Consider the following 24,134-nt stretch of genomic DNA (forward strand, 5'->3'; position numbering starts at 1 on the left):
GGCGCAGTTCAGTCAACAGCCGACGAGGAAGGAGTCTATATGGCCCTGGTGCAGTTAGAACCGGCAGAGTCAGAATAGCACCCTTGGCAAGGGACCGTCGTCGAGAAGCTGGGTAGGGAAGGGGAAGGGGGAAGGGGGAAGGGGGAAGGGGGGTGGTGGACGGGTGCAACTTTGTCCAACGATCCAGGTAAATGCCGAAGCTCCCAGCAAAAGTGAGCAAGGTCCCCGAACTATTCAGCCCTGTGGCAAAACAGTACGTTCTAGTGCACCAGGTGTCAAGCTTAATTCCCAAGCCCAAAAAAAAAGGCGTAAGAAAATCAAGAAAAAGAATTCAAGCTTTTCGCTATAAAAGTCAATTGACGTTGGCGCCCCTGGGAAGTGGGCCTCGTCCCCATATTTGATTTGTCAATTGATAATGGGCTAGCAGATCATGCCTTCTTCAACGGGACAATCCTGAACACACACTCGGCACAATCCGCATTTTCTTGCTTGCGTAGCATGTACCTAGCAAGTGCCAAGGGCAGTCAAGTAATGCGTCTTGTACGTAGCAGTTCGTTTTGCGCACCAAAGTCCATCTTGTACCTCTGCTCAAGTACTCCGTACTCCGCAATGGTTACATGCCGTAATGGACTTCTGCAGCGTCTCTCTACCCCACTTGACCCCTGCCCCTGCCCCTGCCCCTACCCCACCCGTCTCACCCCTCCTGATCCTCCCCTCTCACCCCTCCCCTCCCTCACCCCTCCTCACCCCACACTCTCAGTCGCACCTGCCCGGCCAGCCTTGTGGCCTAGCCCTCGTCAAAGTTCCTGCTAGAGGAAGTCTAGTACAGGACGAGACAAACCACAAGGATCACCAACCAGGCGCTCACACTGGTTCACGATGCCGTCTCTCCCCATCATCCAAGGCCTCCGTCCTCCGGGACATTCTCACGTCTCCTACCTCGCTACACCGTAAAGCAAGCCGGTTCGACACAAGCCCATTGCAATTCTGCACGTAGAGGGAGAAGACGATCCCCCTTGCAAAGCCTGGACGTTGCATCGCTGAGAAGCGTCAAGCATCCTGACGCCTGGGCTCGCCAACCGTTGCTGCCACTGGCAACCTGAGACCCATTCCCATTTAGTATCCCCATCGATTGTGCTTTCGGGTCGTCGTCATATTGAAACCGTTTCGCACTTCCGGTCGTCAGTCATGCTCGGATGTCATCTTCCGCAAGTACGGCTGCTTTCTAGATAATGTCTTGTTGATCATCATCGAGGGCCGGAACTTGTCTCACAGGCCCTGTCCTCCCCTGGAGGTCTTGTCGGATCGCCCCTTGTCCTGGCCCTCTTGGACTCGCACACGTCCCCTCGACAAACAATGAAACTCTGCTTGACTTGGCTGCTTTGCGCAGGCCTGCATTCTTGCTGTTCATGTGCGGCGGCTGTTTTTGCCGCCCGGGGTGGTGCCGGCGTTGGTACGTTGCCTTCGGGAACAGATGCTAGGCCTTTTTTTTTCTGTTATTATATTTTGCCCACGAGCCTCCCCCGACGCTGATAACTCAAAAGGCAATAAATACCCCATACCCAATACCCCGTTGTGCTAACCGTTGCATCTTAAAGGCCGCCAAAACCAGCATGAATACCTACGTAGGATGGTATGGTTCAACTCCACAACCGGGCCGTCCATATCATCCTCCTCGTCCTCGTCCTCGTCATCAGCACCGTCATCGCCATCACTCACAACCGAATCCACGCAGGCTGCCACCACCGGTTCTGTCAACGGTAGCAGTCGCGGCCTTTTATCAAATTCGTCTTCTCTTCTTTTCTCATCGTCGCCATTGCTTTCCCCACAGCAGCTGTCGCCACCCGCCTCCTCTGGCCCGTCGTCAATAGATTCCACTTCCCAGACGACTCGAACAAGCGTTAACATTCTGTTGGCCCCTACTTCTCAGTCGCAGTCGCAGTCGCAGTCGCAGTCGCAGCCGCAGTCGCAGTCGCAGCCGCAGTCGCAGTCGCAGTCGCAGTCGCAGCCGCAGTCGCAGTCGCAGCCGCAGTCGCAGCCGCAGTCGCAGTCGCAGTCGCAGTCGCAGTCGCAGTCGCAGTCGCAGCCGCCGCTGTTACCGTCACTGCTGTCCCTACCTCCGGGTGGTAAGGGCACCTTTTTAGCGGGCTCTAGCAGCCAGATGCCCGCCTCGGATAGCTCGTCAACCACACACGAGCCGTTTACCAATGCAACCAGTGGGATCAACACAGTCCGTACATCCGCCGAGCCGCAATCAGAGTCAACGACAAGAGCGGATAGCACCTCGGCGGCAACTAGCTCGGACTCCCCTGCATCAGACCAGAAAGGCTCGGGTGCAGGCAGTATTGTCATCATTAGGCCGGACCCGACTGTACTAGCAATGACGGCAACGACGGCAACGACGGCAACGACGGCGAATTGCACTACCTTTCAAGATCCTTGGGATCCTTTAATCGTCTATTCAGTAGTTCACACATCAACCGTGACGTTCTACGGCAATCCCGCCGAATACACGCCGCCTTTTCAGCCTATCCTAACGCCATCATACTGCGCCGATTTGGTGAGTACACCTGTTGCGGTAAGCGCGACGACAAGCGCGACGGCAAGCGCGGGCGGAAACGCTGCCGGAAACGGGACATGGACCGTTATCGGAAACGCGACATGGACCGTTATCATGGCCGGGAGCGCTGGCTTGACCGGGAGCGAAATAATGATTATACCAACTCCCGTCCAACGACCGGTTGTCACATTTGTCACAACGGACAAGAATCCCGCCGTTGTTTTTTCTTCCAACGTCCCACCGAATTACCGCCAAACAGGGACCAATCCCTTTCCACCACCTCTGGTGCACAAGACTGTTAAGATTCTTGATGCGTCTCCTGCCGCTGCGCCTGATGCTGCTGCGCCTGAAGTTGCTGCGCCTGATGCTGCCTCGTCTCCTGCTGCCGCGTCTCCTGCTGCTACGTCTCCTGCTGCTGCGTCTCCTGCTGCCGCGCCTGATGCTGCCGCGCCTGATGCTGCTTCGTCTCCTGCTGCTGCGTCTCCTGCTGCCGCGCCTGATGCTGCCGAGTCTCCTGCTGCTGCGTCTCCTGCTGCCGAGTCTCCTGCTGCTGCGTCTCCTCCTGCTGCGTCTCCTGCTGCTGCTGCGTCTCCTGCTGCTGCTGCGTCTCCTGCTTCTGCGTCTCCTGCTGCCGCGCCTGATGCTGCCGCGTCTCCTGCGGCATCTATGCTTCCTGAAGCCTCGGCTGCCGGCAAATCTCCTCCGCCCATTGGATATCCACTTGTCGTTCAAACTCTCAGTGCCGACGGCCAGCCTCCGTCCCCCACTTTCAGCATCTCGGCGAGGGGCAATCAGGTGGTTATCAACTCGCAGACCTTTTCGGTCGGGCCAGGCGCCACCACGGTAGTCTCTGTCGACGGAGGTCACTTTACCATTGATCCGACAGCCATTGTCGGCGAAGGAGGCACCGTTGCAAAGCCACCTCCCGGCCCCACAGTCTTCGCCGTCGCAACTCCTACAAGTGGTGCCGTCGGCGGGCTCGATGTGACCCTGTCAGGCTCGCAAGTCGTCGTCGGAGACGTCACCATGACCGCGTTGCCGCCCTACGGCACAACGGCCATGGTGAGTGGCCGAAGCGTGACCATCGTGCCGGACAAGATTGTGGTCGGTGCAAACGTGCTCCACTTCAATCCGCCACCGACCGGACGCGACTGGGATGTCGTCGTCATGGGCGGCGAGATGCTCAGCGCCGTCGGCCAGAGCGTTGTAGTTGTGCACTCAAAGACAATCACCTACGGGCCCGGGGCCGCCGCCCTGACGGAAGTCGTCAACGGGGATGCCATCACGGTAGGCCCGGCAGGCGTGGTTGTGCACGGATCCACGGTTGGCGGCGCCTCGGCCGATGCGTTGGCCACGCGGCTGGAGATTGTCGGAGGAGCCACCGTGACCAAGATTGCCCCGTCCATCGGCATCATCAACGGCGTAGCGTTCACCCTCGGCGCCGGCTCGCAGCTCACGACGACGGAGATTGGCGGCCAGCTCTTCACCATCGGCCCCTTTGGCATCGCCGCGTCGACAGTGACCATGGTCTTTCCATTTGGGGCCTCTGTCACGACGACCATCGTCCCCACCGGGACCTGGCTGAGCCAGTTCCCCGCGCAAAAAACCAACAGGATCGACGAGGCGGTGGACAGCGAGGGCAGCTCAATGAGACGGAGCACGCCCACGGCATGGATGGCACTTTTTATCATAGCGACTGGCGTTTGGGTTCTTGCATAAAAAAAAAAAGTCATGATACGCGGGGTGGGGGGTGTTGTTGTTGTTGTTGTTGTTGTTGTTGTTGTTGTTGTTGCATGCATGGTTGGGAGTACGGCTGGAGTCTCGGTCTCGGTCTCGGTGACGGGTTGCGCACGGCCATCTAGTCTTTCGTTGGCCATGTCCTGCATGCGCATCATGTCGATTATGGATAGTTTGGGTGCCGATGCCACTCGGTTCGTGTCATTTATCAAGCTTGGTGGGTTGCATGGGCGGTCGGTCTCGTGCAATCAACATGTATGTTATCATCTCGAGTGTCTGGTCGTATCTAGCATTTGCCGTCAGCGGCCAGCCCAGCCCGTGAATTCAGCAAAAGAGCTGCCTGCCATCTACCATTGCCCCCCTCACCCGTCCGATCGACATGAAGCCCTCCCTTCCGACGAGAGCCCAACCCAGCATTGCCGCCACGGCTGCCACGAATCCCCTGATTTTCACCTCTTACCATCCGCCGACCACATCCGGAAGCACTCGCAGACGAAGGGCGCGGAAATTGCCCGTTTTCGACGACGGCAGAGGCACCGGCTTAGGCAACCCGGGGTTGTTGCAGCGCGGATGCTCGTCACGGGCGAGACTAGAAGGCTCGCGGGCGTGGGAGAGCGATTCCGCTGACCAGAGTGGGCATGGTAAGACGACAAGAAGGAGAATAGGGGGAAAACAGAAACAAAGAAAAAAAAAAATAAAACAAAGGCCAATGTTGAATTGAGCAACTTCCATGTAACCTACACAACTAACTGCATGCATTGATACGCGACCAAAAGCTGCGAAACCGTGCCGGGTGTGTGTTGCCTTGGGACCATTTTCCCTACCAGCGCTGTGCCCTCTTTCCCTTGCCCGCGGCTTCAGTCGCCAGAGGGGGAAACTCGTCGTCCTCTTCAACCGTCACGTCTGCTCCGGCTCCCCCCTTCGCACCAACTGCCTGATCCTGCTTGCTCAGGCTCAATGCAAGAGCGAGGTGCTCGTCTTCGGCCGTCGCCGCCGCAGGAGGGGCTTGGGCCATTGACCCTGCGGCTGCGCTTCCATCCATGGCCGTGCGATTCGTCGAAGCGGGCAACCTCCCGGGAGAAGCTGACGGCTTGCCCCTTCTGCCTCTCTTGCATTCCACCTTGATGGAGTAGTCCAACTCGCCTGCGTTATTTGCCCGAGGAGACGGACCGACCTCGTTTACCGCCTCAAGCAGCGACAAGCGAATGGCCTGCAGGATCTGCTGCTCGAAATCGCCGTACTCATCCTTCTCTCTCCGTGGATTGGCGGCGGCAGGCGACGGGCCCGCGTTCACCACGACGCTGCGATCTGGGCTCTCGCTCTCTGCGGTGGCCGTCTCCTCGCCCAACGACGATGCCGTATCCAGGCTACTGTCGGCCGCAGAGTCGCTTGCCGCACGTCGCTGCTCCTCTTGCAGATACGCCTCCTCCGACACCATTTGCGCATACCGCAGCGCCTCTTCTTCGCTGAGGTCGCCAAGAGCTCCTAGCCCGAATCGCTTCCGCAAATGCGTTTGTTCCCTGGCCCGCGCCTCGTTCTCCCGGCGCAGCTCGGCTTCTTCTGCCGCAATGTAGCCCGAGACGGTCCCTCCCAGCCGACGACTGGCGATGCGGCCGTGAATATCCGAGTGATGGGCTCGGCGCTTTCGACCCGTGGGGTGGCCAGCTGAGCTGTACGTCCAGTATCGCATCAACGCTCCGAACGACAAGATTCCTCGTAAAACGGTGGCATCTGGGTCAAGGAAGATGGCCCCCACAGCGGAATAGCTGCCTTGGCCGAGCGTTGGATTCATGGCCACCATGTGGCGAGGGACCCGACCGTTGGACCGGGCATTGAGAGTCCGTATAGGCTCCAGTGTGGAAGCCAGAGGGTCCCAAGCCTGCGCCAGGCCGTCGCTACCTCCATGCACAAGATACAAGGCAGAGGCGGCCACACACGAGATCCCGGGAGAGACTGTCTGCAGTATACGCACAGGTTCCACCGATCCGTGTCTCGGCTGCTCCCGCGCGTTCCACACGGTGACGACGCCAGTGTCCGTGCCAATGACCAGGAAACGTGCTCGACGGCCGGGAACCTCGGCGGCTACTTGTTCAGACTTGCCTCCAGGGGAGGCGGCGACCGGGGTCGAAGTAGCTGCGACTGTGCCGGGAGGAGAAACCTTTGCGCCTTCCAGTGCATCCTCTGACAGTGTCAGTAGCGACTGAGACGAGCAGTCGAGGCAGCTGGCCGTGACATTTGCCGCTGGCTGGAACCCCTTGAGGTCAAACACTGTGCAACCCCATTCGTGGGGGCTGGAAGCGACACCAGCTGCCAGTCCCGCCGGGAGAGTGGGAGGCGGCAGACGCGTCGGCGGCAATGGGGGTTGCGGGGTTTGGCAATCAATTGCCAGTGGTGATTCAGCTGGACCAAAGAGCGACGGCCGAGACTCTGCGAAAGTGGCTACATCAGCTTCCGGTGACGGGGATCCGTTAGTTTGTCGTTGCTGCTGCTGCTGCTGTGTATGAGGGGCGGCATTGAAACGAGAATATCGCAAGACTCGGGCCGGGGACTTGTCGGCCAGACCGCAGTCAATGACAAAGATACTTTCGCCGGCTCCTTGGCCGTCATCACTGGCAAAATCAACCTCTATCCTACGTCGCATGTCCCAGCCCTCACAGACTTTGCGAAAATGACATGGCTTGTGCAGAAGGAACTTTTCAATCTCTCGAGCTTCCGCTACGAGTTGGTCTTTGCTTAGGTGCATGTCATTCGATGGCGACCGCGGCGGCGTATAAGCTCCACGCACATCGCGTTTGTCCAGCTCGTCAGGTCGAGGACGGCGCCTCGTCGACTCCACAAGGTGCCAATACGCGGTTCTGCCGGCGAGCCATGCATTTCTGGCCACTTGATCACCGTTGCCGCGGTTGAGAGTAACCAAGGGGGTCGAGGTCAGGTAGTAGACCTCGCCGAGGGCGTTCAATGCCACGGCCCAGACTCTCGAGGACGACTTCCGCTTCGGGCTGTAGTTGTCGTCCACTTTGAGCGAGATGATGGGCACGCCGGGGCTCAGGACCCACCGAGCAGTCATGTCGCCGTTGGCATATCGCGGGCCATTGGGCTGCTCGCCGCCGTTTGCGTACGCAGTGACAACACCTAGGGCGGAGCCTGTGAGCATACCAAACATGGACTGCGTGACAGCGGGGACAGCTGATGACTTTGCAATCCAGACACTGCAGACGGACTCTGACATTGCGGGAATTTTGGGCACGTCGGGATACCCGTCGACGGCCCCAGTGTCACTGCCCAAGTATCGGCCACATGATTCATTCACGGCCCTGAAGTAGGCGCGCCCCCCAGGGAATCCTTCGCCGGCGATGATGCCGTAAGGCTGGCTGACGTCCATGACATTGGGGGCCGCAGCCGGGCCCTGGCCCAAGCCATAAGGCACGAGGTTGGGTACAACTTCTTGCAGCTGAGCAGACGAAAACGGGTCTTCCAAGCCCCATTTTTCAATCCTGCCTGTAGTGGGGTCGCTCATGGTGGCCATGCCGACGTTGCCGGCTCCTTGAACAGCCCGAGGCGGTTTTTTGCCGTTGGAGAACACCGCATGGACGCTGGTGACGAGCCACGGCAACTTTGAGTTGTATGTCAAGACAGCACTCCTGGACTTGGTAGGTTTAGCTGGCGCACCTCCTGCCGATCCGATTCCGCCTGCATTGGCTTCGGGTTTGCCACGAGCTAGACTTCTCAGAAGACGCGTTCGGAGCAGGTACTCGCTACGCCAAGTAGCCAAGGCCGTCAGTCGAGCGAAGTGTCGGACATCGGATCGCACAACATCGGACCTTGTCTCAGCCCAAAGATCTGCCCTGTTGGCAGATTTGGAATCCAAACACGTGTGCCCAGGGAAATGCCGCATAAAGGCCATGCGCCATGCGTGTGGTGTCGTTACTAGCGCGTAGAGGCGCTTCGATACCAGAGCTACGGCTGCATGAGAGTCGGGATGCAGATGGGACAAGACGAGGGTCAAGATTTCTGCAAAAGCAAATAGAAGAAACAGGTCAGAAGACGTGCACCGCGCAAAAAGCAAGTGGGATCGGTGAAGGATTGCAGCGGCAATTGAAAGGACGAACCGTTTGGGAAGTCTGTGAGTTGTATGCCGGCGGACGAGCCGGAGCGTCGAACGACCTTGAAACCCAGAGCTTGCCAGGTGGAGGGAGGCGTCAGGGCATTTTCGTAATCGGAAACTCTTTGCCCAGCGGCAGGACGGCGATTTACGGCACCGTGCTCGACCTGAAGGCTCAATCGGCGTAGTCTGTTGTCGAGTTGGTCGGCATTGACTTCATCAAGAGACTCGCGTCGCTCATGACGGGCAGAGGAGGGAGAGGCGCAACGGGACCGGTTGGTGGGCTCTGTGGGCTGGACTCGAAGGTTGCCGCTGAGTTCATGTTGCAGAAGGCCATGGTGAGATGAGGAAAAGGAGGAAGAAGGGACTATGGTGTCGGTTTTCTGATCAAGTTGTTCTGAAGACGCGGATGGCACTCGTTGCATATAGCTGAACAGGGAAGGGAGGGGGGGTTGACGAGGATTTTTGTCTGTGCACGAGGGTGTAGCACAGCCCAGACAGAAGGGGAAGGAAAACAGACGCTGGAGGGGACGACAGGTGGCAGGTATTGGTACCGTAGAGATGGGATTTGATTTCGCAGCGTGGTTGGGATAAGAGGATGTTGATTGCCGAGGGAGGGATGAAGGGCGCCGAGCGTGCAGGAGTCGGGACGAGCTTATGCTTGGGTCGGCTTGATTTTCATGCCTTGGCGTCTGGTTTTATTCAGCACATTTTTACCAGGGTGTTGATTGGGGAGGGGGAGGGGGGGGGGGCTTGCCCTCGAAGCACTTTACCGGCAAAAGCCCGGTCCCGGTCAAAGGGTATGTATGTATGCCTGGCCCCTGGGGCTTTGGTGCCTGAGGCTTCCCCGAAGGAAGGGAAACCTGAAATGAAGCGAAAACTTTGACGGCAGGCATTCGCTGACCTGACATACAGACGGCCAACGGCCCTTTATTAGAGTCTGCGATCCCGTTTGGCTGCGCTTCCGAGCTGCGGGCGGCATCATCGAGTATCTGCATGTCCGGCCGCGGCAGCAAGCCGCTCGTTCATTGCGTTAATGAGCTGCTAGCAAGAAGCAGAGCAGAGCCCGCCAACCCGGTTTGGTTGGTGGTACTCGGCACAATACTTGAATGCAAACCCCCAAAGCAGAGCCTCCGTCTACTAATACGTGGCATGGAATTCGAACAAGCAAAACAACTACAAAGTACCGAGTACACAGTGCATAATCAAGGTTCGAAGTTTGTTGGCAGACATGCGCGGAGACGACAATAGCATGCTGTCGACAAGTAGCGCGTTGTCCGCTCCCTCGTCAGAGACCGTGAGCGGCTGTCACTGACTAGGGGGATGCCCGTTCGAACATTGTATTAGCGGGTGCCATGGAAAGGGGTTCGAGAATCATTGCTGATGCCCGAGGGCCGACAGGAGGTTGTTGTTTGTTGTTCATGCCGATCTGCCCAGCTCAAAACCTGCATATCCCGGCCAAGAATTTATCCAGGCCTTCTTTTAAAAAAAAATAAAGAAGGTCTCGCACGAAACACAAACGGGCCCAAGGTTGCAGGGGCGGAAGGACACCACCATGTTTCTTCTTCCCCCCCCCCCCTTTTTTTTTTATATATGGCTTGGCGTCATGTTCAGCTCGGATTTGGTCGGTTCGTTTGACTCGTGGTGCGCAGCGGTTGGGGGGAGGACGAACTGGACCTGATTAGCGACGAGGACATGGCTAGGGATGCAGACACGCCATTGGGCTGGGCTCCAAGAAGCCGAATGACGGTGACGGTGTCCTCGTCAAGTAAGGTTTGTGTGTCACCGACAGGCCAACCTACCTGGTCGACCCAAGCTGGCGGGACGGACGTGGGGGAGGAGCAGGGGCCAGCAAATTCAAGGGGTGCGAAACAGCCACGAGGACCGAAGACTGATCAATTCCAGGAGACGAGAAGAATCAGAGCCCGGGGTTTCTTGGGCTCCTTGGGGCGCTTTGTGCTTTGGCGGGCATCGGGCAGGTCCTCGGGTGAAGAGTCCAGACTGCGAACCGCCAGGCTGGCCATGCCGAATTCTCCCAAGCACGACCGACCAACTTTGCAAGGAGCCCCAGCAAGGGGGCATACCCGTCCGTCCGTCCGCATGCCTGTCTGCCGCAATTCAGTGGTCTGGCAGGGCAGGGGTTAATCGTACGAGAATATGCGCGCTAGGCTTCTAGCACGCGGTGGTTGCCGCGCGCTGCCGTTGTGCGGATCATGCAAAGAGTGCAGCAAGCTCAGCAGCCTGTACACCACGAATTCCTTTGAAAAGAGAGGGAAAGGGGGGGGGGGGGGGGGGGGGGCGGACCAAGAAAAAGGAAAATCGAGCAAACGAGCAAATCTACCACGGTTCACTGATGCTGGCTAGCCCAAAGACGAGCCCGACGAACCCGACAAGCTTGCCAGCGTGACGATCTCGGCTTGATCTGATCGATAGCAACCAGATATGGCTCGGCTCATCCCTGTCTGTACGTCGGGGAGGGGCATGGGCATGCAACCAGCACTAATTGCCCAACAGCCTACCTACCTTAGTTACCTTTGAACTGTCGTGGCTTTCAGGTGGCGCCGGCTGGGTTGACCGGGAAAGCAATAATCGCCCATACGTGCCCAGTTCTAACCTGGCAGCGCTGTGCTCCGTGGCCAAAATCGCGCGCGCGTCGGCAAAACGCAGGGCCTCTCTCGCCAACCGCAGCTTCGGCAGCTCGACAGCTCGGGTGCTTCTCGCCTTTCCTGCTCGGGCTTTATGGGCCGAGCGGCATGGCGGCGGGTTCAAAGCTGCAACGACGTGACGATTCAATGGCGCCGAGCTGTCGGTTTACTTGGCCTCCACCAACGACGAGAACCCATGCCCCCCCCCCCCCCCCCCCCCCGGGCGTCAACGTCACAAGAGACGAGAAATCCGCTCGAGACCAAAGGCTCCAGAGTCCAAGTCCAGGCGGACGCCCCCGCACGCCCATGTCCCGTCTCGGAAAATCCCACCCAGACGGCATGCAGGGCTCTGGGGTCATCAACGGCGTCCGTCTCCGAAGCTCTGGTTGAGCCCATCCCTGCTCAAGGGCGGCAATCCGACAGCAAAGATGGAAACCCGCTTTCACCTGCCAGTGTTTTATTAGCCGATGGCTTACCGAGCACAAAGCTTGCATGACTCCGACCGACATCTTTGCCCTGTCGCCGCTCCCCACCCCAATGCCACCGTCGACCCACGACCAGACCCTTGCCGCAAGCTTATCCTGCAACCCTGCAACCAACAAGCAGCCAGACCGACCGAAAACAACGAAAACAACGAAAACAAAGAGTAAAATGAAAGGAAAAGGCCACCCAGGCAGGACTCAGCTCGCCCATCGGTGCGAACTAGTGCCCGATGCGACGCCCCCTGCACTCCAGGCTCGGCATCGACAACTCTGCTTAGCCCAGTGCAGTGCCATACTACATAGCGTAGCATGCAGTTGACTATGGCGGCGGCGGCGCCCGCATCACGCAGCTAGCTCCCGTCGACAGTGCGAGCTCTTGATCAAGTTGATGTTCAAGTTGATTTTCAAAGTCGGGGTGCAGAAGAAAGGGGGGAAACGAAACGGCTCATGCCTGAGGAGTGAGTACCGAGTACCCTATACCTACTGGCTACAGGTACACGACACCTACCTTGGGTACCTAAGGTACCTACGTACCAGACTCGAGCTGGAGGTACCGTACCTACCTCGGAGCAGAGGTGGAAGGCCTGGGATGATTAGCGCTGCGGGAACAACCCCCCTACATGCGCCGCCACCAGACTCCATGTCGTTATGTCCCCACCACGGAAGCTACCAGCGCACCCAATAGAATTGACAGCACGTACAACATCAGACAGTAGTAGCTAAGTGCGCTACGATGCACTACCACTCACCCCCCAACCCCGTGCCGCAACCCCCAGCCCCGTTCCGCTGTGGTGGGATTTTAGCGGGATTTTCTGCCCAGGCATCGACCAAACCCCCCCACAGATCTCAGTACCCGCTACCTCAGGTGCCATGTACCTACAACTACATATGTACCACCTACAGTACCACCCACTGGGAGGTGTACCTAACCCATACATTCATAGCTCCTCTCAATCAATTTGATCCCAATGTCAACTTCTTTCCTCCTGTTCGGTCCTCCTCACCTGTTTCAGCTTGTTGGTGTGAATCCGCCCATCATCTCTTTAACCTTTGCTTCTTCTCTCCATTCCACTCGTCAGCATTTAACAAGCACGCGCGGTCTCCGTCTCTTTTCCCGCACGAAACCGACAAGAGGTACCCCGTTGACTGGCTCCAGTCTACACGTCGTTTTCCATTTGCTGCTCTCTCCTGGGGACCAACCATCTTCTCAACCCTTTCACCCCATTGCATTGCAGATGCGCGATAGAACAACGGGATTTGAAATTCTGCTGTAGCCGTTGTCGTTGTTGAAATACACTCGCATGCGGCGGGTATTCGATTGCGCTCAAGGTCTTGATTCTCATCCATCGCCGTACTCTTCTCGCTCGGCCAGCCGTCTCTTTTCTCCACAGAGCAGCATCGTGAGCCCTGTCCTCGAGCACTTTTTCTATCCCGCGAGGGGGCGGAGCTCGGCAGTACATCTGGATCCAGCGCACCAGCTGGTCCCTTCCTCTCAACCATCTGCTAGTAGTCGGCTGCTGGTGAGCTACCTATCGCATGGCATGACCGACGCTTCAGTGTCAGGAGACTCCGTGGCTCAATCAACCAGAGATGAGTCCGCGGTCAATCTGCGCTCGAATCGAGACGCAACGACGTCGACGAGCGCATGCCAAAGTTCTGGCCGGGAGGAAGGTGGTGGGGCAGATGCGAACCAGAACGACCCGCCTACCGAATCGGCAGTCTCGAAACTCGGGATATTCCAGCAAAGGGCCAAAAGACTGGGCGAGAAGTATGGGCTGGTCATTGAACCCTCCGACTCGCTGCGTCTGACCCCAAACGAGACCGCTCACCGCGTGGACAAGCCCATCAGAATGCGCATCAGGCGCACCTGTCACCAATGCAACACGACATTCTCTGCCAGGCGTGAATGCTCCAAGTGTCGACACGTTCGCTGCGACAAATGCCCTCAATTCCCGCCCAGAAAGGCCGAGCCGGATCGGCTGGCCGGTCTCGAGGAACCGGAGCCAGCCGTAAAGGCCAGCCGGGAAGACCCAAGCGTCGCAGCCGACGTGTGCTGGCGTCACCAACGGGTCCAACGAAAACGCGCGAGCAAGACGGGCGGACAGGACCTGGTGCACCGAAGACCTCGACAGCGCGTCAGGAGAATGTGCCACGAATGCGAGACTCTCTTTGGGTCTGGCAGCAAGAACTGCGCCTTTTGTGGTCACGTTCGCTGCACCGACTGCCCCAGGGATCCGTGAGTATCGCCTACTACTGCCCTGTCCTTGATCTGAGCGTCATCCGCCCAGTCTGCTAACACGTCGTCGTCGTTGTCGTCGTCGTCGTCGTCGTCGTGGTGTTCCTCTTCCCTTTTGTCCGGCATACAGTCCCAAGAAAGGCAAGTATCCATTTGGCTATCCTGGTGATGCCTTTGGTCCCGCAACCGAAGCCCACTTCGAATGCAATGCGTGCGAAACGCTGTATCCTCTCGAAGCCGTCGACGGGACTCCTTGCCAGAACTGCGGCCTCCAGAAGTCCGCAGCAGCACCCCGGGCCGCGCCACGCAAAATACAGCCTCTGCCGGATCTCGATCTTGCCGCCACGATAGCCGCTACATCAGAGCGGCTCAGAACCTCCTCGTCATGACCTATATCCCCCCACCCCCTTTTCTCATCCGGGGCGGTCGTTGCAAGGGAACCAGAAGGCGATGCGGCGAAATGAAACGACGACTCTAATTTTGGCCCGGAGCACGGTAGCATTGTTGCAGCGATTAGGCAGAAATCCCCTTCTCTTGCTTTTCTTGTCTTTTCTTGTCTTGTCCTGTCTTGCCTTTTCTTTTCTTTCCCCCCCCCCTATTTCCCCCCCCTGTTTTCGAAAGTCTCTTCCTTAGCAAGCCTCATCAAGCGACGCTTCTTTCTAGACACAGGTACTGTTACGACGACCTGTCGGCTTGCCGTCTTTTCGGTAGTGCTGCCTGGACATTGCGGAGTTGGTGGAAACGTCCCAAACCCATAACCAATCAAACCAACTGCACGTTTAAAGAAAAAATACATGTTGAAGTTTTTTATCAACAATCATAATAATTCATCTTTATTTTCCAACCTCCATGTAAACCAAGCCTTGTGGCCGTGTGCAAACTTGCTGGTTGAACACATTCATCGAGGGAAAAGGGGGAAGGGGTAAAAAAAAAAAAAAAAAAAAAAAAAAAAGGGCCAGCTACCGTCAACATGGGCTTTTTCACCTTGCACGCGGGCGGCACCGTGGGCGCATGCCCAAAACTACAATTACAGTTGGCATCGGAACACGTTCGTCGGCTTGTACTCGGACCATCTATTGGCGCCGACTGCCACTACCAGCATGGTGGTTGGCCACCTATTATACCAAAGCATGCAAAACTCTTTGATAACTCGTTTTTTGCGGCATTCCACGTTCCCGTTATGCCGGGGGGAAGGAAAAGCGCAGCGGGCGGCGCAAGATCAGGCCGCCTCCTCCCTGATAAGTGGCTCCAGCGATATCCGAGACCCCTGCTGCACGGCGAGGCCTAGGCTCTGTATCCTGTTCGGTTTTCGTCCGACGTAGCCACCTCCTACGCCGTTGGTGCGGTTGTTCAGGTACGGGACCTGGTCCTCTACACGGCCCTGAGCCAGTGCCGCGTTGAAAGACTCGGCGTTGAGGATGGGCATCAGTCTGTGGGTGGGGTAGAACCTCCCCCTGATGAATTGCTCGTTGATCGTGACGTTTTCCTTTGCCAGGATCCAGCGCGACGGTCTGCCGGGACTGACTTGGCTGCGCCACTGGACCTCGTCCTTCAGCGCAATGGGTAGCTGGTCCTGAGTTAGGATGGATGAGGGAGACGCGTCCTCCTTGGCGGGCTTGTAGACGTTGCCGCGGAAGAAGATTGTGCCGGGGTACTCCTTCCTTGTGAATATGTAGCGGAGGCCCATGATGAGCGAATCGCCTGCGAGGGACGGCTCCGAGGCGACGGGCTTCATGCGGAGGCAGTCGCCGATTTCGATCCGCTCCGCACCAAAGAAGCAGCCGTAGTAGGGGTAGGGGTCGGCTTTGGCGTCTTCGTTGAGGGGGCACCAGAGGGAGTAGGAGGCGTCAATCCGGGAGGCTGCTAGCTTGGAGGCGTCGAGGGCGAGGAGTTCTCGTTTAGCAAGGTCGTTGGCCGTGGAGCGGAACAGGTTGTCCCAGGGAACTTGGTCGAAGGCTTTGTCCTTGAGGTCCTGGATCGCTACGGGGGGCACGGAGAACGCGTGGAAGGGTCGCAGGTCGGCCGGCGCTTTGGTGACCATTGGCTGGGGCACGAGGGCATGGCCGATGGGCAGCATGGTGAAGTGGCCAGATTGTGTGGCCGGGGCGGATATGATGCCCAGCCGCCACGTGGTTCCATTCTGGTACCAAGTTAGTTCGCCGGCGCGGAAGAGAAGGGAGCCTTGAAGAGACCATCGGACGCATGGCGGTTGTTGGACTTGGGATTGTGCAGCTTGTTGTTGCTGCTGCTGCTGTTGTTGGTGCTGCTGCTGCTGTTGTTGGTGCTGCTGCTGCTGTTGTTGGTGCTGCTGCTGCTGTTGTTGGTGCTGCTGCTGCTGTTGTTGCTGCTGCTGCTGTTGCTGCTGCTGCTGCTGTTGCTGTTGCTGCTGTTGCTGTTGCTGCTGTTTCTGCTGCTGCTGTAGTTGTTGTAGTTGTTGTTGTTGTTGCTGCTGCTGCAGCGGCTGTGTTAATAGCGATGATGTCGCTAGAGGTTCCAACGCAGAAGGGGCAGGCCCTTCTACGACAGTCTGGCTCGTGGATCGTGTAGGATTTGATGTCGAGGTTGATGGTTTGGTTGCAATTACCGCTGCTGTGGCGGGTGCGGTCGGTTTCTGCCCTGGAATCGGAGGCAGCGGCACAGGTGTGACTTTGGCCGGGAGAGGGACGGGCGTCGATGCATTCGACGAGGGTGTCTTGGACATGGGCACCGAGGAGAGTCCTGGCACGGGAACCGGCGTCTCGCTCGGTGTTATGATGAGCGTGTCCTCGATTGACGAAACCAGCTTCGCGGGGCTGGGTTGGTTGCAATGCACGCAGCAGCAATCCTTGTAGTCTTTTGACGCGGACAGCAGCCATATCAAGTGAAGCCCGAATTCCTGTGCGCTCCTGTACAGCTTGGATTTGATGGGGTATCCTGATACCCAGAGGTGTTTGGACCTTTCGTACAGCCAGTACCCACGCGGGAATTGGACGTACCACGGGTTTCCCTCTATACTCGACACGTCAGCATCATCCACAGGGCTGCTGAAGTAGTTCTGGGATCTGCATTTTCAACCATGGGGGAGAGAAGGGGGGGCTTGGGAGACTTGCGCATGCAGAACATCTACGAACCGTCAGGGTTTGGCGCGAGTTCCTGCTTTAGCAGTATCCCGAGCTTTATACGCCACTCAATGAAGCGAGGATCATCTTCTGCTAACCGCAGCATTTGCGGCTTGACCCTCGGCATCTTTTCTGGCGCTGACGGCGCAGCAGCGGCAGCATCTTTGCCAGTCTTCTTAGGAGCGGAAGACGTGGCGGGCCAGTATCCCGGGCCATTATCTGCGCCGTCGCTGCGGGCGACGCGGATAATGTCAAAATCCTTAGTTTCCGACATTGTCGTGGACGACGGGGCGGGGTGAAACTTTGTCCAGAAAGAGAAGGGGTTAGTGCCGGCCTTGGCCACGCCCTGTAACGTCAAGCCGGTCCGTCACGGCGTTGTGAGCCTGCGAACCTAGACGGTCGAGATGTTTGTCTGGGCGAGATTTGGTCTTTTTTTTTTTATTTTTATTTTTTTTTTGGAAATAAAAAGGTGCAAACACCAAACACCTCCCACGGCCTAGCCTAGTCCAGGGACTTGGAGAGTCGCCGTCGTGATACAACCGACCTGTTGTTGCGCGAGGATTGGCTGGTCGTGGACGAAACGGATAGTGAGGTTTCTGGCGCTTTGTGTTTGCGGTGATAGAATGAGTGAAGAAGCATGTTATGAATGCGCATGGGCCTGGATCTGGTTTGATGTCGGATTTGATGCTTTGGGCTCGGGTTTTCGATGAATGACGCTGCTACGCCAGGTTCAATGCTCGAGTTGACTGACCAAGGACGGGCTGGGCTGTTGAACTTGAACTTTCGCCAAGGCGACGCGTTAAACGGTGCTGAGTCAGCAATCGCATGACTACCGGGGGGGTTAGCAAGGGCCTTTCGGGTTGAGATGTCCTCTTGAGCGGGAAAAAGAAGAATAAATCAATCGAAACGAGATTGGAAAAAAAAAAAAAAAAAAGGCATAAAAACCGCTATAAGCACGTGGCAATGACGCCTGGTGTCGAGAAGGATCGATGATGCACACACAGGGTTTCACTGGTGGTTTTCTTCTGGAAGCACCGCCGCGCCCACCAGACATCAACAAAAAGTGTCTGTTCAATTTGTCTACGCGTGCAACGCGCCAGGCTGGACAAGTTCTGCCCCGCGAATGGTCACGACCCCCCCCCCTCCCCCAAACTTCCACCCGCATCAACCTACATGTACTGTACCGAGAAGCTGCCTGGTCGGACCGCTCTGTGATTTCCTTTCCGCCGTACCGAGTAAGCCTCAGCGGATCACCCGAGGAGGCATTGATGGGCCTGCTATGGACTCCATCCTCGGCACGGGCTACGACGACAGCCACCGAGCTTTCCTTCAAGTTCTGCTCGCCCGCGCCACCATCACTTTCGAAGAAGCTCAACCCATACTGGCCACCATTTTGAACGCCGCCAGCGCGGACGGTTCCGAGTTTCGCCCCGAGCAAATCACCCCAGACGTGTTTCAGCAATACATCGACGCAGCATCGGAAGCCGCCTCTCTCTTCGACTATGAAGTTCGCAGCATCAGTCACCAGGTCACCAAGGAGCGCCTGTACGGGCTTGTGAACACGCAGTCAGACCCCCAGACCCAACTAGCCACGACCTTTAGTGCCGAGGAGCTGGCGTTCATCAAGCGCGTCCTGGATGCCATGTTCGACAAGTACAACACCCCCCGTATGGAGGTGCTCGCCATTACCGAGATGCAAGCCATCAAACTCGCGAGACCGCCCCAGAGCCGATACAGCCAGATGGGCATCGAGGCACCCTCGGAGACGGAAACGCCTTCCGACCAAGCAGCAGTCGTGGACCGCGGCTTGAAACACAGCGAAGTCGAAACCGTCATGGGCAATCTCGTGGAGGGAGGCTGGTTCGCCAAGAGCCGGGAGGGATTCTACTCGCTCGCCCCAAGGGCATTGTTGGAGCTGAGGCCCTGGCTGCTTGACACGTACAACGAGGAGGCTTTCGCGGACGAGTGGCAGAGGATCAAGCTCTGCGAGGCGTGCAAAGATATCATCACGATTGGCTTGCGGTGTTCGGAACCGCTCTGCAATCTGCGGCTACATGACGTTTGCGAGAATGCCTTTTGGCGGACTCGCAGGTCCAAGAACTGCCCCAAGTGCCAGAAGGAGTGGACGGGGCATCATTATATTGGTGAGAAAGCCGTCACGATGACCGAGGCGTACCAGCGGGGGAGGAGGCGGAGCGGTGGGAGAAGAAGCACGCTGGCGGATGAGGTTATCCAGCAGCAGACCGCGGAAGGGGAACAAGAAGACGATGAGGACGACGAGCGCTGAGGACGAGAGGCGGCGATGAGATGGGTGGTTGAGCGGAGGATATAAAGGCGTGAAGAGAAAGAACCAAGCAAGACTCGATGAAGGAAGGCTGGGCGCTTTGAAACGGCATGGCATGGGCTCAAGCCTCACTGCAGCAACCGCCCATCAGGTAGGAGGCAGGTACCTGGTACATACCTAGGTACCTACCTCATGAGACAGGGCCGAGCATCTACCTCCTTGGGAGGCAGGTACCTGTAGGTACCTAATCCGATGCCGTAGCATGGATCAATTGCTCCGCGCCAACGTCGCAGCCGCTGTGACCAAGCCAGCACTGAGAGATGGTTGGACAGGGAGGCGCCTTCCTAACAAGGGGGCCGGGCGCCAGTGGCCATGACATCATGCGCCCAGGTGGCGGCTGGGTGCACAAAGCGGCCGCCCACTCGTGCCATCAGCTAGGTACCTATGTACCACCTAGCTCATCATGATCCGGCCGTCTTTGTCGTTTGGTTTTCGAAACAACATTGAAACAAAAAAAAATAAATGAAATAAAAAAGAAAAAAAGAAAAAAAAAAAAAAAAACTAGCGGCACGCGCTAGTTGAAAGAGCTGGCTAATCAATCGTAAGCAAGCAAGTGAGCCTTGAAGATTTGACTTTCCATCCATATAATCAGCCGGCGTTGCTTCTAGCCTCGTTCCGCCTCGCACCGCCTCTCAACCGGGTCTGTCCCATCACCTTCAACTGCCCCAAGCTGACACAGCAGGCAGGAAAAAAAAAAGGAAAAACAAAAAGACTGAAAAGAAATTGAAACAAGGAAAAAAAGAAGCCCACCATGCTGGAGTACTTTACCTATAAAACAGTCAGAAAGCACAAGGCCGAAAGAGCCGCCAAGGAAGACGCCGCCAAGGAAGACGAGGCTTCTCGTCTCGCTGCTGAAACGGGTCGCATTGATGCCAGCCCCTCTCTCCCCAACCACAAACCGCTTCACCAACAACAGGATCCCGATCACGACCGAGAGGTGATCCGCCCCGGGGATGAGAGCTTTCTCGAGGACCTCATCTCCAAGGATGATGGGCCTGCTCCCCCCTTACCCCCGCGCCTGTACTCACGCGACCTAGACTGGCAGTCAGACAACGAAGATGCCGGACCAGCAGCTCCCACCGGCACGGCGGGAAACCCATCATCAAGCGGCACCAAACAAGAAAAGGCCAAAGAAGCCAGCGCCAAGAAACAAGGCCGCCTCTCCGCCCTCTTCTCCCGCAACAAACAACACGCGCCCGACTCTCTCATGCCCGACGCGGCGGCCATCAGCCCGGTCGAGCGGGAACAGGAAAAAAAGGATCTCACAAAGGTGCTCAACCGCCTCAACCTTTCCGTGAAAAACAACAAGGTCATCTCGACCGACTCGTCCGCCGCCCTCGCCAGCTTCACCAACGTCTTCAAGGATCTGGTCAACGGCGTGCCCACCGCCTACGACGACCTCATGAAGATTGTCGAAGATCGAGATGGCACGCTGGCAAAGGGCTTCGATAAGCTGCCCAAATCGCTCAAGAAGCTCGTGATGCAGCTCCCAGACAAGATAACGTCCACGCTGGGCCCCGAGCTGCTCGCCGCAGCTGCCGCCAGCCAGGGCATCAAGGCCGAGACGAGTGGCGGGCTCAAAGGAGCGGCCAAGAAGGTCTTTGTGCCGGCCAACTTGACGCAGCTCGTGACCAAGCCGGGTGCTATCGTCAGCATGCTGAGGGCCATTGTGGAGGTTTTGAAGACGAGATGGCCCGCTTTTATCGGCATGAATGTCATCTGGGGAGTTGCCCTGTCTCGTGAGTAGTCGCTTTTGTGTTTGCCCCCCCCCCCCCCCCCTCTCTTCTCTCTTTTTTTTTTTAAGTTTATTTCATTTACATTCTTCCTTCATCATCTCGGCTCTTACGAAGCATCGAGTTCTTACTGACACGGGGTGGGTCAAGTGCTTCTCTTCGTCCTCTGGTACTGCCACAAGCGCGGCCGTGAAGTCCGCCTCGAGAGCGAACGCTCCATCGATGGCGGCAGCCGCATCGAAGAACTCCCAGACGATCCTGCGCTTCCTGCTCCCGAAGTGACTGCCAAGAATATGCCGACGCTTAGGGATTCATGAGCCCGAGAGAATGTCGTTTAATCAAAACGGGACCTCGATCTGAAAGACGTGGAACTTGTTGTAGAATGTGGAGGAAAGGCTGGTAGTCCCTCTTCGGAACGGGTAGTGATGTGCGAATGACTGGAACCACGGCGCTTTAATTGGGAAGATGAAGTTATTTTGCGTCACTGGCAAGCCTAGAACAGCAGCACCTTGCTTTGTTCCGTTTCTTCCTTCTCTCCTTCTCTCCCCCCCCCCGAGTTTGCGAATAAATATGAGGAAATGCAACTGGGCATGTTGAAACACATGGCGCAACTTGAGAGCTGATTACATAGTCTGTTTTATTTTTTAGTAATCTTGGATCAGCTCTTTTATTTCCTCCCTGCCAGGCGCCGTGGCCACAGCATCGCTCTTCTGTTGCACGCCAGTCTTGTCGGTGGCACCACCTCCATCCTGCATCCAGAAATCCACCTCGTCAATGATGTCATATACAATGTCCTCGGCGATCTGCTCCCTATATCGCCCGTAAAGCCCGCGGAGTCTCGTCCTTCTCGACCCAGCCGTGTCGGCCTCGCCACCCAAGCTTGACTCAGGCTCGTACTCGGGAGGCGGGAACCAGAAATCGGGACCAAAGTTGACTTGGGCTGCGCCACCGCGGAATACGCTTACTGCCGGATAGTATCCTAGCATGCCGTCATCGAGACCTTCCCTGGCACCGACCTGCTGTTGGGGTTTGGAAGCGGGTGGTAGGAAGCCCAGCAGGTTTTCAAACGCCGTGCCTACGAGTTGGCCGTTTTTGTATATCTTGATGCACGAGTTGGGCAGGGTTCTGAGTGCCGCCAGGGAATGAAGAGGGTTCGGCTTCTCGGACGACGACGACGACGACGACGACGACGACGTCAACGCGCCCGAGCTCGTCGGCGACGGGTTCATCAGATCTTCTAGCTCCTTGGTGGTGTGGTATTCGATCTTTTCAAAGTAGGTGTGCGCCTTGAACCGGATGGGCACCCTGTCTCGCACAATGTTGGCGGCTTCTGGAGCGGCGGGAACGGCAGCTTCCTGGTCGCAGGCGTCAATGGCCGGGTTATACGTGCCGGACATGATCTTGCGCTGCAGGTCCTCGGACGGCAGCTGGATCTCCAGCCCGACGACGTCGCCTTCGCGGATGCCGTCCCCCGCGGGGAAGAAGTCCTTTGGTCGGGACATGAAGACTTTTTCGCCGGCCACGTCGCGGATGCCGTAGCTGTAGGCGTCAAACCCGACGGGTGCATCCAGCGAGGCCTCTCGCCGTGCCCACCCCATGCGCACATGCCTGCCCCCCTGGGGCTTGGCACCGGGTTCCCTGCTTTCGCGCACACCCTGGGTGATCTTGCACTCCCAATACCACCGTCCTTCCCGCACGGCGACGTTGGCGCGTGCCATTCGGAATCCCTTGTCGGTCGTGACGCCGCGACCAGACTTGTCGAAGAAGACGCTGGTGGCGGCGTCCTCGTAGCTCATACGGGGCCCAAACGGCTCGGGTTCAGTTTGGCGGTAGTACAGGGTGGAAGGGAAGAGAGGGTCGGCGATGCAGTGCGTGTACCTGAAGTTTTTCTTGTTGAAAACGCTATTTGAAGAACAAAACAAAAAAAAAAAAATGAAAGGGTTGGTTAGATTTTTTTTTCTTTTTTTTTTGTGTGAGCCCAGTTTACAAGCAGAGACATAGGGAGCCAGCTCACTGGTCAGACGCCTCGAAGAATTCCACCGCCTGTCCTCGGCAGGACGTAATCTCGTGATGAAAGGTCAGGACTGGGCCTCGAGGAAGCTCAAAGTCCGAGGGCTTGGGCGGCGCGAGTTTGTACCGCAGGGGCGAGTCGACCTTGTCGACCTCTCTGGGCGCTCGGTAATCCGCCGTGGCAGGGGAGCTATCCCGGCCGCCGGCTTTAGCCTCTCTCTTTTTCAGACTGTCCTTCTTTATGCGCCCGGATTTGGAGGCCTTGGGCAGCGACACGTCGTCGTGTGGGGGGAGCTCCGACGCGTTGGCGTCTGGGTTGAGGGGCGAAGGCACAGCGGGGCTGTGGTCGTCTTCAAAGGCGCGTTTCTGCGGGATGAAGGCGAGCGACGCGACGGGCGTGGGCTCTCGTTTGGGGGGTTCTTCAACCAATCCGATGCCGGGCTCGGCCATGGTTGCGTTGTCGGTTGGCGCCTTGGCGGTGTAGATGGACTTTGGTTGTCATAGGAGGGTTCAGATTCGGGACCACACGAGTGATACGCGACTGACCTGGGCGGCGAACTACTTGGTGGTGGTGGTTGGTGATGGTGGTGGTGGTGGGTCATCGATGGGTGGTCGGGTGACCCGGAGGGCGATTGAGATTGATGGATCGATAAGATAAGTCGCGCCAAGGACCTACGTGTTGGGCTGGGCTGAGTGTGGGTTCCACTTGTGCTGCAGCCTGGGAGCCGATGCTGAGAGTACATAAGGTAGGTACCTACCTAAGGTACTATGTATCTGGTACCTTCGTTTCAGGTGGGTGCAGAGAGTACGTCTCCATCAAGGTTGGCAGGCGACAAGATTTTGCAATTAAATCTTCATTGCTTTACTGGTCTCCGTAAAGCCAGTTATAGTAAGAAGATTCACCCTCTTACCTTTCCAAGTCTTGTTGAAAATGCCAAAGGCTGCCCTTTGCGTCACATGAAACCCCGCTGTGCGCTGTTGCAGAAAGTTGTAGTGGATAAGTTGTCTGCTATCACGCCGATCCCTGTCGACAAGTCTTGGCTTTTCGCATCATGATGATGATGATGATGATGATGATGATGATGATGATGATGATGATGATGATGATGATGATGATGATGATGATGATGATGATGATGATGATGTCGAGTACTGCGGAAACCCAGGGCGCCGAGTTGTAGGATCGG

The 24,134-nt window shown here is 57.1% G+C and overlaps 8 protein-coding genes across 8 annotated transcripts; 5 read left to right on the forward strand and 3 right to left on the reverse strand.

Moving 5' to 3' along the window:
• Window positions 1-1,635: 1,635 nt before the first annotated feature.
• On the forward strand, window positions 1,636-4,279 carry UV8b_04929 (uncharacterized protein; the record flags this gene model as incomplete). The annotated part of the gene is made up of 2 exons (XM_043142427.1): window positions 1,636-1,753; window positions 1,872-4,279. The coding sequence occupies 2 exons, from the start codon at window positions 1,636-1,638 to the stop codon at window positions 4,277-4,279; spliced, it is 2,526 nt and encodes an 841-aa protein (XP_042998361.1).
• An 838-nt stretch (window positions 4,280-5,117) lies between these two features.
• Window positions 5,118-8,824, reverse strand: UV8b_04930 (uncharacterized protein; the record flags this gene model as incomplete). Its single annotated transcript, XM_043142428.1, has 2 exons — window positions 5,118-8,308; window positions 8,407-8,824. 2 exons carry the CDS (start codon window positions 8,822-8,824, stop codon window positions 5,118-5,120), a joined length of 3,609 nt encoding a protein of 1,202 aa, XP_042998362.1.
• A 2,017-nt stretch (window positions 8,825-10,841) lies between these two features.
• UV8b_04931 (uncharacterized protein) lies at window positions 10,842-11,184 on the forward strand (the record flags this gene model as incomplete). Its single annotated transcript, XM_043142429.1, has 2 exons — window positions 10,842-10,863; window positions 10,955-11,184. 2 exons carry the CDS (start codon window positions 10,842-10,844, stop codon window positions 11,182-11,184), a joined length of 252 nt encoding a protein of 83 aa, XP_042998363.1.
• Window positions 11,185-13,067: 1,883 nt separating this feature from the next.
• UV8b_04932 (uncharacterized protein) lies at window positions 13,068-14,151 on the forward strand (the record flags this gene model as incomplete). The annotated part of the gene is made up of 2 exons (XM_043142430.1): window positions 13,068-13,762; window positions 13,893-14,151. The coding sequence occupies 2 exons, from the start codon at window positions 13,068-13,070 to the stop codon at window positions 14,149-14,151; spliced, it is 954 nt and encodes a 317-aa protein (XP_042998364.1).
• An 830-nt stretch (window positions 14,152-14,981) lies between these two features.
• Window positions 14,982-17,134, reverse strand: UV8b_04933 (uncharacterized protein; the record flags this gene model as incomplete). Its single annotated transcript, XM_043142431.1, has 2 exons — window positions 14,982-16,750; window positions 16,873-17,134. 2 exons carry the CDS (start codon window positions 17,132-17,134, stop codon window positions 14,982-14,984), a joined length of 2,031 nt encoding a protein of 676 aa, XP_042998365.1.
• Window positions 17,135-18,139: 1,005 nt separating this feature from the next.
• On the forward strand, window positions 18,140-19,147 carry UV8b_04934 (uncharacterized protein; the record flags this gene model as incomplete). The annotated part of the gene is made up of 1 exon (XM_043142432.1): window positions 18,140-19,147. One exon carries the CDS (start codon window positions 18,140-18,142, stop codon window positions 19,145-19,147), a length of 1,008 nt encoding a protein of 335 aa, XP_042998366.1.
• An 808-nt stretch (window positions 19,148-19,955) lies between these two features.
• On the forward strand, window positions 19,956-21,254 carry UV8b_04935 (uncharacterized protein; the record flags this gene model as incomplete). Its single annotated transcript, XM_043142433.1, has 2 exons — window positions 19,956-20,943; window positions 21,088-21,254. The coding sequence occupies 2 exons, from the start codon at window positions 19,956-19,958 to the stop codon at window positions 21,252-21,254; spliced, it is 1,155 nt and encodes a 384-aa protein (XP_042998367.1).
• A 327-nt stretch (window positions 21,255-21,581) lies between these two features.
• UV8b_04936 (uncharacterized protein) lies at window positions 21,582-23,397 on the reverse strand (the record flags this gene model as incomplete). Its single annotated transcript, XM_043142434.1, has 2 exons — window positions 21,582-22,839; window positions 22,952-23,397. The coding sequence occupies 2 exons, from the start codon at window positions 23,395-23,397 to the stop codon at window positions 21,582-21,584; spliced, it is 1,704 nt and encodes a 567-aa protein (XP_042998368.1).
• Window positions 23,398-24,134: the final 737 nt, after the last annotated feature.

Source organism: Ustilaginoidea virens, chromosome 4 (assembly GCF_000687475.1).
Source record: "Ustilaginoidea virens chromosome 4, complete sequence".
Lineage (NCBI taxonomy): Eukaryota > Fungi > Ascomycota > Sordariomycetes > Hypocreales > Clavicipitaceae > Ustilaginoidea > Ustilaginoidea virens.